Genomic DNA, 12227 nt, shown 5'->3' on the forward strand with positions numbered 1-12227 from the left:
AAAAGCATGTTTTTGGTGTTTGTGCGAGTTCCTTCGGCTTTTTGTGAAGTCGTATTTATTTTAAAAAAATAGTTTTGGTGAAGCAGAAGTGGGAAGTACAATATTTCTTGACAATCCATTGAATGATAATTAATCTTTTGTGTTGCTAAGTAGTATTTAAAACCTGGAGGACACTACTTGATTCTAACTTTTAGCAAAGACCAAGTTGTGGGTGCTGACAGTGTTCCTTTCCATTTACAATGGGGACACTTAGGTATATTCTACAAAATCTCCACCATAATGCACTGTATTTCCCAGAAACCTAAAAACAGAACTCAAACTCTGCAAGAATTGGAGCATCTTCTAGCAACTTTCAGAAATGGCCTCTTTTGTAGCTTTTATGCAAACTGCATCCATCTGTAGTTTACCTTACACCTAAAAGCCCCTTCCACTTCAACACACATGCAGTTCCTACCTGAAGTCAGAGCCTGCCCTCTTCCCATTCTCAGGAATTCCAGGATCAGGACACATGTCAGATGTGACTGCATCCCCACCTTGACTCACTGCAGTCAGAATTAAAAAAGAAGAAGGAGAAACAAAAAGAACAGTTAGTCTTAAAACTAAGTAAATGATTCTTCAGACATCCACACTTCGAGTTCTACAAGAGGAACATTATCTATATGCTCAATATATTTTTCAGGACGGTAATACAAATAAAGACAACAAACTGCATCTTAATATACATTTGTTTCATAGATTCCCAGGCCAGAAGGGCCCATTGTGATAATCTAGCCTGCCTTCCGTATAACATAGGCCAAAGAACCTCCCCAAAATAATTCCTAAAGCTTATATTTTAGAAAACATCCAATCTTGATTTAGAAATTGTCTGTGACAGATAATCCACCACAACCCACGATAAATTGTTCCAATGATTAATTACTCTCACCATTAACAATATACACAGTATTCCTGGTCTGAATTTGGATGGCGTCAATTTCCAGCCATTGGATTGTGTTATACCTTTCTCTGCTAGACTGAGGAGCCCCTTATTTTTCCTCATGTAGATACTTATAGACCAGGGTACCCAAACTTGGTTCACGGCTTGTTCAGGATAAGCCCCTGGCGGGCTGCAAGACGGTTTACCTGGGCGTCCACAGGTACAGCTGCTCGCAGCTCCCAATGGCCACGGTTCACCGTTCCCAGCCAATGGGAGCTGCAGGAAGCAGCGCATGCCGGGCCACCACTTCCAGGATCGGCAAACCGCGGCCACTGGGAGCTGCAAGAGGCCGTACCTGTGGATGCTCAGGTAAACAAAGTATCTCACAGCCAGCCAGGGTCTTACCCTGAACAAGCCATGAACCAAGTTTGGGAACCCCTGTTATAGACCAATCAAGTTGCTCCTTAAGCTTTTTTGTTAGGTAAATAGATTTTGCTTCTTGAGTCTAGGCATGTTTTCTAATCTTTTAATCATTCTTGTGGCTTTTCTCTGAACCCTCTCTAATTTATCAATATCCTTCTTCAATTGCAGAAACCAGAAACGGACACAGTATTCCATCAACAGTTGCCCCAAATCTAAATACAGAAATAAAATAACCTCTTGACTCGTACTAGAGATTTCCTGTTCATGCGTCCAAGGATAATGCCAGAGTGTTGCATTATACATCATGAGCCCCAAATCTTTTTCAGGGTACTTCTTCCAGGCTAGAGTCCCCCATCTTTTAAGTAGGGCTTACAGTCTTTGTTCTAGATGTATAAATTTAGCCATATTAAAATGCATATTATTTGCATGAGGCCAGCATACCAAGAAATCCAGATCACTCCGAATCAGTGACATATCCTCATTATTTACTGCTCCCCCAATTTGTGTGTCATCTGCAAACTTATCAGTGTTTTTAAGTTTTCCATCCAGTTAACTAATAAAAAAGTTAAAGGACCAAGAACCAATCTCAGTAGGACCCCACTAGAAACACATGTGTTCAGTGGAATAGTATATTGATTTACTCCTGGCCAACTCAGGAATATGTGAAAGCGCTAAGGCGGCTTGAAGTCTCCATTGTGCCCTTTCCCCCACATCAGGTAGAATAGAGTCTGTATTCTCCCCTCACACACACCCACACAGCTGTTACAGACAAATTTGTATAAAGTTATGGTCCTCACAAAACTAAGACTCTGATTTTACTTGTAAAGTGTGTGATTATGTTTTTATCTTCTATCTAGAAAGTGGTAACTCTTAGTTATTTATGTAATATGCTTAAATATTATATTGATTACAAATATACAGATAATGGCATACAAAATACCTTTACAGTTTATGGCCCTCACAAAAATGAATATAAATACATTCAGTCTCTCTCTCTCTCTGTCTATCACATACACACACCTTCCGTTTCTTCTTTGCTTCCCTCCATGAAGGATAGAGGAAGAAAAAAAACATGTCATCTTCAGAATCTCTGAAAACCCTTTAAGGATAAGGTAGTACTCTCTTCCTGAATATAGAAAGTGTAGTTAGTTGGAATGTTTTAGCAGCACAGATTGAATTAGACAGGCCTGAGTAGATTACAGATGACAGAAGACACCATTGCGATTGAGAGGTGATGGGAGATTAGATGTAAATTTCTCAAGCAGTGATAGGCTTTTGAATGGAATAAGGTGACATAGAGGAAGCATAGTGACAAACAGGTTATGTACAATCAGAAGATAAGAGCTATAAATCCTGACTGACTGTTCCAGCAGAATCATGGGCAATTAATTTATCTGAAAGCTAAAGCTTTATACAAGATGAGAAATACTCATGGAAATCAATTCATATAAAAAAGGCATTGCAGTGCTACAAAAATACAGCTAAGTAAAAAGCTCTTGTAAGTGCAGAATTGCTTGCCTCAAGTATAGCTTCCTCCTAAAACTGATAAAATTGCAATAATTATGGCACATTTAAACGTCTGAATCACCTCCATTCTTGTCTCAGAGATGCAATGATTTTAAAGATATAGAAAATAGCAACACCCACCAGCCTATCAGAGTTAAAAACTGTATTTATCTCCTTTCTCTGTCTCTGATACAGTATATTGTCTGTTCCAAAAATGTTCAAAATCAGCTGATGAAAGATTATCATAATGTGAGAGATGTATTTCCGGATACAGCTAAAAAAAATGAACATTCTAGCTATGAAACATAACAGTAACTTAAAGGAAGTTCCTTCCTGGTATATTGTGACATAAATCAAATTGTTATGAGTAAAAATCCAATTCTGGAGCTTCTGACTCACAGTATTTCCATATTAGTGTATGCAAGGTGAACATTTTCTCTATCCAAGGTGATGATCAAGGAAACATTTCCAGGCTAAGGGCCTGATCCTCCAGTAGTTAATTTATACAAATAAGTCTTATTAAATAGTACTACTTATGTGAATATGAATTATTTCATGTCTGCATTGTGATTAAGAATGAGACAAACTAGTGTATAAACAAAAATATTTATTCTTAGAGTTCAATTTTGCTAGCTACATTTATTCTTCCAGAAGAGTTCATCTCTAAATATATACAAAAAGTTTGTTACAAGAGTCAATTTTAAAGCATGGTTATAGTCAGAAAACTACCCTTGCTAAACTAACCACTTCCTGTTGCATATATGCTTCTAACAATATCTAATCTTCTTATATTTCCTCAGGTTTCTGACAAAGTCAAGTATTTACTACTGTCATAAGAACAGCCCTACTGGGTCAAACCAAAGGTCCATCTAGCCCAGGATTCTGTCTTCTGACAGTGGCCAATGCCAGGTGCCCCAGAGCAAATGAACAGAACAGGGAATCACCAAGTGATCCATTCCCAATCGCCCATTCCCAGCTTCTGGCAAGCACAGACGTGTCACTATAGCTATGTTAGAGTAAGCTGGATTCTATTCTGTCCCACACATCCTCAACAGAACAGGCAAACAAATTCTGATTCCACAGTGTTAATGCTGATAGCAAAGCAGAAATCTTTATTTTCAGATATAAGGTTTAGCAACCAGGAAAAAAACCCCCACAAAAACAAAAAAAAATCCTGACCAAAAATGTTTTCATTTGTCAAGGCTGCAAATTTGACAGAGCTATTTTTCAAGAGTAAGAACTAGGAAACCTCAAGATAGTCTTTTCAGTCACTTTAAACCTTTATCATAAGCACCCTTACAACAACAGGAGCAACTCTGCCTGTGGTATGGTGGTTTAAGTTTGAGTTCAGAGGTCCGTAATTATGGAGAATCTTTTGTACTTTCCACGGAGGACTAATTTGTAGCAGTGTGTTGAAATAAGCAAGCTAAACATAATTTTTTAAAAAGCTGGAAATTTTACTCCAAGTAATTTCATTGTTCAAAATGGTTTTACTGTATATCATTCTCCACAAAGTGGCTTGATTTTCCTCATAAAAACGGCTGTACTGGGTCAGACCAATGGTCCATTTAGCCCAATATCCTGTCTTCCAACAGTGGCCAATGCCAGATGCTTCAAAGGGAATGAACAGAACAGGGAAATCCCCCATCCTCCAGTGATCCACCCACCATCCTCCAGTCCCAGCATTTGGTAGTCAGAGGCATAGGAACACCCAGAACATGGGGTTGCATTCCTGACCATCTTGGCTAATATCCACTGATGGACTTATTCTCCATGAACTTATCTAATTCTTTTTGAACCCAGTTATTCTTTTGACCTTCACAACATCCCCGGCAATGAGTTCCACAGGTTGACTGTGCGTCATGTGAAGAAATACTTCCTTTTGTTAGTTTTAAATCTGCTGCCTATTAATTTCATTGAGTGACCCCGCTTCTTGTGTTATGTGAAAGGGTAAACAGTACTTCCTTGTTCATTTTCTCACACCATTCATGATTCATATCCCACACCCCTCAGCTGTCTCTCTTCCCAGCTGAACAGTCCCAGTCTTTTTAATCTCTCCTCATGTGGATACTGTTCCATACTCTTACTCATTTTCGTTGCTCCTCTCTGTACCTTTTCCATTTCTTTATATATATATATATATATAAGATGGGGGTGACCAGAACTTCACACAGTATTCAAGGTGTGGATGTATCATGGATTTATACAGTGGCCAAGCATGTTTCAATGCAAAACCTGATGTTCCTGCACAGGAAATTTATAACTTTTTAAATATCTGATTTTTCTCTGGAAAATACTATCACATTTTTAGTGAAAATTTGCCTGTTTTCACTTTCAAATGAGCCTGGTTCAAAGATGAATACCACAAGTCAACAGGTTCACAGTGTCTCCATACCGATGGCTTTTGACTTATTCAGGTACTATGGGATTTGGATGTTCTTGTGAAAGAACCGCTGCTTAGTCAATTAAAATGGAACTTTCCCTAACCCCCAAATGAATGTTCTTCACAAGAGAAGTATTTCAGAATTTTCCTCTTCACCACAGCCCTTTCTCCTCACATTTACAGGTACTTTTATGAGAGGGCGGATCCAGGCCAGTGTTCATCCAGAGGTGTACTGCTCCTTTAAATATGGCAAGGATCATACCTCTGGGATCTACCACATCTTGCAGTACAGGATTTGTTAAACATGGTCCAAGCTCTTACTTTGTGTTTTCCACTAGGGAAGATCAAACATCTTGATCTTGTTACAGTCTATAGAGGCATGATATGTTGTCATAACAAAATAACTCCTGTTCCTTGCACAAGACAAGCTTGTCTGATCTTACCTTTCCAGGTTGTTGGTGGGGGCGGGGGGGAGAGAACAAGTTGCTCAAATTAAATCAAGCCATTGATTACCTTCAGTAGTTTAGATGTCTTGAAGGTTCTCTATAAATTTTTAATATTCAGATGTACTACAAGTCTTTTGCTTGTTAACATTGTGGTATTTACCCAGAATTTGCCCTTTATCAACACTTCTCTCCATTTTCCAATAATTATTTCTTTGGCATCAAGATTTTTGACCTCACTTCTACTGAAAACTTTTGAAAGACACACAAGTGGACCCAACTAAGAGTTTCTTATCTCCCCCCACAATCATTGGGGACACCACCACTATCCTCCCTGAAACAGAAGTCTAACATGGTCATCATCTTCATCTATGACATCTCTCCAGAACCTCACATCCAGGCTATGTCTAAATCTTGCTTATTGTTTTTGCATTAGAAGATATGGCCTTTTCTATTCAGCCACATGGCTAAAACTCTTATCATCTCACATCTTGATTACCACAATATGTTTTTATTTGGCCTTGATAAATGAGTCTTGTCTCACTTACATCCATTCAGAATATTGCTGCAAAGATCATTCTCTTAACCTGTTTATGTCATCTGTCTCTTAACATTCCTCCACCAGTTTCCCTTTCTCTATTACATCAAATATCAGATGCTAGTTTTCACTTTCAAAGCCTTTCAGGGCCTAATCCCATACTAGCTAGCATCTCTCAATCAGTATCAAAATGTTGACCCCCAACCTCCCATTGATCCATGATGCCAGTCTCCATCACCACTTGTTAAATGTTTCAAACAGACACCTTTGTCCTTTATCTCATGATGCCCCTCACAGTTAGACTCATAGACTCATAGATATTAAGGTCAGAAGGGACCATTATGATCATCTAGTCTGACCTCCTGCACAATGCAGGCCACAGAATCTCACCCACCCACTCCTGCAATAAACCTCTCACCTATGTCTGAGCTATTGAAGTCCTCAAATCATGGTTTAAAGACTTCAAGGTGCAAAGAATCCTCCAGCAAGTGATCCATGCCCCATGCTACAGAGGAAGGCGAAAAACCTCCAGGGCCTCTTCCAATCTGCCCTGGAGGAAAATTCCTTCCCAACCCTAAATATGGCGATCAGCTGAACCCTGAGCATGTGGGCAAGATTCACCAGCCAGGTACCCAGGAAAGAATTCTCTGTAGTAACTCAGATCCCACCCCATCTAACATCCCATCACAGGCCATTGGGCCTATTTACCATGAAAAGTTAAAGATCAATTAATTGCCAAAATCATGTTATCCCATCATACCATCTCCTCCATAAACTTATCGAGTTTAATCTTGAAGCTAGATAGGTCTTTTGCCCCCACTGCTTCCTTTGGAAGGCTATTCCAGAACTTCACTCCTCTGATGGTTAGAAACCTTCATCTAATTTCAAGTCTAAACTTCCCGATGGCCAATTTATATCCATTTGTTCTTGTGTCCACACTGGTACTGAGCTTAAATAATTCCTCTCCCTCTCTGGTATTTATCCCTCTGATATATTTGTAGAGAGCAATCATATCTCCCCCTAACCTTCTTTTGGTTAGGCTAAACAAGCCAAGCTCCTTGAGTCTCCTTTCATAAGACAGGTTTTCCATTCCTCGGATCATCCTAGTAGCCCTTCTCTGTACCTGTTCAAGTTAGAATTCATCCTTCTTAAACATGGGAGACAAGAACTGCATGCAGTATTCCAGATGAGGTCTCACCAGTGACTTGTATAATGGTACTAACACCTCCTTATCTCTACTGGAAATACCTCTCCTGATGCATTAGTTTTTTTCCCGGCCATATCACATTGTCATCATAGTCATCCTGTGGTCAACCAATATTCCAAGGTCCCTCTCCTGCTCTGTTACTTCTAATTGATGCGTCCCTTTAGTTATAAATTAGCTTATAACTAAAATTCTTGTTATTAATCCCTAAATGCATGACCCTGCATTCTCACTATTAAATTTCATCCTATTATTATTACTCCAGTTTACAAGGTCATCCAGATCCTCCTGTATGATATCCCGGTCCTTCTCTAAATTGGCAATACCTCCCAGCTTTGTATCATCCGCAAACTTCATTAGCACATTCCCATTTTTTGTGTCTAGGTCAGTAATAAACAGATTAAATAAGATTGGTCCCCAAACCAATCCCCGAGGAACTCCACTGGTAACCTCCCTCCAGTCTGACAGTTCATCTTTCAGTATGACCCACTGTAGTCTCCCTTTTACCCAATTCCTTATCCACCTTTCAATTTTCATATTGATCCTCATATTTTCCAATTTAACTAATAATTCCCCATGTGGCACCATATCAAACGCCTTACTGAAATCTAGGTAAATTAGATCCACTGAGTTTCCTTTGTCTAAAAATTCTGTTACTTTCTCAAAGAAGGAGATCAGGTTGGTTTGGCACGATCTACCTTTTGTAAAACCATGTTGTATTTTGTCCCATTTACCATTGACCTCAATGTCCTTAACTACTTTCTCCTTCAAATTTTTTTCCAAGACCTTGCATACTAAAGATGTCAAACTAACAGGCCTATAGTTACCTGGATCACTTTTTCCCCCTTTCTTAAAAATAGGAACTATGTAAGCAATTCTGCAGTCATACGGTACAACCCCTGAGTTTACAGATTCATTAAAAATTCTTGCTAATGGGCTTGCAATTTCATGTGCCAATTCCTTTAATATTCTCGGATGAAGATTATCTGGGCTGCCCAATTTAGTCCCATTAAACTGTTCGAGTTTCGCTTCTACCTCAGATATGGTAATATCTACCTCCATATCCTCATTCCCATTTGTCATGCTACCATTATCCCTAGATCCTCATTAGCCTTATTAAAGGCTGAGGCAAAGTATTTGTTTAGATATTGGGCCATGCCTAGATTATCCTTAACCTCCACTCCATCCTCAGTGTTTAGCAGTCTCACTTCTTCTTTCTTTGTTTTCTTCTTATTTATATGGCTATAGAACCTTTTACTATTGGTTTTAATTCCCTTTGCAAGGTCCAACTCTACCTGACTTTTAGCCTGTCTCACTTTATCCCTCCATGTTCTGGCCTCAATAAGTTAGCTTTGCTTGCTGATCCCTGCCATCTTCCACTCCCTGTACACTTTCTGCTTTTTCTTAATCACCTCTCTGAGATGCTTGCTCATCCAGCTTGGTCTACAACTCCTTCCTATGAATTTTTCCCCTTTCTTGGGATGCAGGCTTCCGATAGCTTCTGCAGCTTTGACTTGAAGTAATCCCAGGCCTCTTCTGCCTTTAGATCCATAAATTCTTCAGTCCAATCCACTTCCCTATTAGACTGGTATCCACACTGCCCTTCCTCCTTATGTCCATTCTCCTACCCATGGCTGTATCCCTTCTTACTTTGTTTTCTTCCTTCTCAATGCTAAAATCCAGCATGGAGATTACCTGGACATCTCCCAACCATCTCCCCCAAATTCCAAGTTTAAAGCTCTCTTAATCAGTTGTGCCAGCCTCCATCCTAGAAGTCTATTTCCTTCCCGACTCAGATGAAGTCCATGCCGAGAGAACTGTCCTCTGTCCATGAATGCCTCCCAGTGGCCATACATCCCAAAGCCCTCCTCATAGCACCACTGCCTGAGCCATCTGTTGATAGTCATAATCTTGTCACACCTTTGTTGCCCTTCTCTAGGAACAGGCAGAATCCCACTGAAGATCACCTGAGCCTCAATTTCCTTAAGAGTCTTCCCCAGCCTGGCATAGTCTCCCTTGATACGTTCCAGTGAGAATCTACCGGTATCATTTGTTCCCACATGAAGGACAACCAGTGAATTCTTTCCCACTGCCTTCAGGATCCTTTTCAACCTCAGGTCCACATCCCATATCTTAGCACCTGGAAGACAGCATACCCTTCTATTCTCTAAAATCAGCTCTGGTTACAAGCCTGTCTGTTCTTCTCAGTAAGGAGTCCCCGATCACGTAGACCTGCCTTTTCCTGGTGACAGTGCGATTCTCCGGTCTATTCCCTGTTCCCTCTGGCTGCAAGTTCTTTCCATTCCTATTCTCCCTTTTAATCCTCTTCAACCCATCCTGTATCCTCCTGGGGCTCATATTTGGTGTAGTCTCCATTGACTCTTCCCCTTTTCCTAAAGGACTAGCTGCTCTTCTCTTCTTCTTTGCCCTTCCACCTTCAGTGACCACCTGCTGAGCCCCTTCTTCATTTTCCAACTCTGCAAACCTGTTCTTGAGCTCTATTTCTCCTTCACTATCCAGTCTTTTCCTCTGCCTGGTTCTCTTAGTCACATGCTTCCACTGTCCAATTTCTTCACCCAGCAGTCTCCCCTCAGAATTCTTCAGTCCTCCTTCCATCTGCAAGTCGGAGCTTTTCCCTTCAGCTCCCTCATGTCTTTGCTCCATAATCTGCTCAAACCCCCTTCTAAACTCAACCAGACTTTCCACCTGCATCTCCAGTCCTAGGATCTTCTCTTCCATCAGCTTTATCAGACGGCACTTCATGCAGACAAAACTCTTTCCAGGTACCCCCTCCAGGATCATGTGCATACCGCAGCTTCCACATCCAGTCATCTTCGTTGTGTCTTCCACTACATGGGTCATTCCCACTGCTGCCTCTGTATCTGTCATAGCCTCCCCACCTAAATCCTGTTAATCTGGGAAACACAAACCACACCAAAACACCACCACCCACAGCAAAAACCAAGCCCAAACAAGCACCACAATACAAACTCCCACTGAAACTCCCCTGTTTACAGCTCAGTTTGCTGGCTCCTGTGCCGCTGCAGCTGTCTGTTGGGAACAGCTCCCTACTAACATTTGCAAAGCTACCTCATCATTCTTCAGAACCCTCTTTTCAACTCTCCTGTGATGTCTACAAAAATACCTGACAACAATAGGCCATTGGTGTACTGAGACTACCACTTATTGTGTTGACCAATATTGTCTCACTGTTTTGTTGTACTCCGCACTGCAACCATCTCATCTCATGTTTTATTTATATTGGAAACTATTTGAAGCAGGAGCCACCTTTTTTGTTCTGAGTTTGTACAGTGCCTGGTCCATGACTATGGCTTCTAGGCACTATAAAAAAATAAAAGTTATTTGTAATGCTGGAACATGTTTAACTTTTTCTAATCTGATCATCTCACTTCAATAATCTCACTAGAAAGTTTCCATTGCTAGAGGCTACTGGAACAGTTTTTTGTCTTAGAAAGTTTGGTAAGCATGCACATGTTTTCAAATAGTCTGAAAAGAGCTCAATTTATTTCTTTTTTTAAAGTTGTTTTTTCTCCCTGATCATTTGCATTTCTCATGGCTTTCCCCCGTAAATTTAATGCTTATGATGTTCTAGATTACAGTACTGCAAAGTGGGATTTTTCTGTTTATTCACAGAACATTGCAGAGCACTTCTCGAACTGTCAAAAGGATTGATAACTGATGGTAATATGTGTGATGTTGACATCTATCTTCTAGGACCTGTATGGAGACCATCAACACATTTCACATAGAATAAAGTCAACAAATGGCACAAAATTTTGATTCTCCAGGACATATTCACTCTAGTGCTAACAACGTACAACACAGAAAAGAATGGGCTCTCCTGCAAGGGTTTATATTTTTGCCTATTCAGATATTGAAAAAAATGCACATACTGTTTATTAGTACATATCTTGCTCCCAGTTCAATATACCAAAAACATTTAGACGATGTAACTGACTGCCAGAGTCAATTAATGAATTCAATTTTAATGAACTAATGTAACTTTTTGAACGCAAAAGTACACTGCATCTTGTACAGTGTCCTGTTTCAGACACTGTGTCACGTTTTTCAAATTGTGATGAAATTTCCAAATTCAGAAAAGAAATAAGTTGAATAGTTATTTAAAACACATCTGTAGATCATTCTTCACTAATGTTTCTCACATGCATATAGATCTGCAATGAACCATCACTCAGAAAAGGCATATATGCTTTTGTTTTCCAGTTAGACTGCAGCAACAGAACATGGATGCATGGAGATTTGGGAATAGAGGGTGCGGGGAAAAGAAACAAGATTCTAGTCATGTTTTTTAAAAATATTCCTTATTTTAAAAATAGCAGGACTTCTCTGTTACATTCTGAGGTGCAATCCAGACCAGTGAAGAATTGTATGACCAATTACCCTGAGTGCCTCAAAATGCCTTCCTACTATAGCTCTCTGTGTGGGATGCCCATATCCACAACAAGCATGCACTCTATAGCTGTGTATTAGGTAGCCCATGTCCAATGCTACCACAGATTTCCATTGATCTTCATTAGCCTCGGTTAACAACTGGTCAGGTGACTCCTCACTCTTCACAACCCTGTTTTCCCAAAATGTGCAGCCCTGGCCTGGGACAATCAGAGGAATGTTAAGGTTTGTTGATCCTTTAAAAAGAATCAATACCCAATAACTTGCTATCTTAACAGGATTTACCACACAGTTCAGTTCAAACACAGCACTCAATTGGTTTAGATTAAAAATAAAGCTACTTTATTTCATTCCAAAGAAATAAATTTTGAGTACAAGTATTA

General features: G+C 39.9%; 1 protein-coding gene across 1 annotated transcript in view; it reads right to left on the bottom strand.

Annotated features, from left to right (window-relative positions):
• Positions 1-12227, bottom strand: part of CSMD1 (CUB and Sushi multiple domains 1) — a 1979019-nt gene that overhangs the window by 708100 nt on the left and 1258692 nt on the right. The window contains exon 8 of the mRNA XM_037894193.2: positions 455-542. Coding sequence (XP_037750121.1) covers positions 455-542 — 88 coding nt within the window. The remainder of the gene's footprint in view (positions 1-454; positions 543-12227) is intronic.

The sequence above is a fragment of the Chelonia mydas genome, chromosome 3, assembly GCF_015237465.2.
Source record: "Chelonia mydas isolate rCheMyd1 chromosome 3, rCheMyd1.pri.v2, whole genome shotgun sequence".
Taxonomy (NCBI): Eukaryota; Metazoa; Chordata; order Testudines; family Cheloniidae; genus Chelonia; species Chelonia mydas.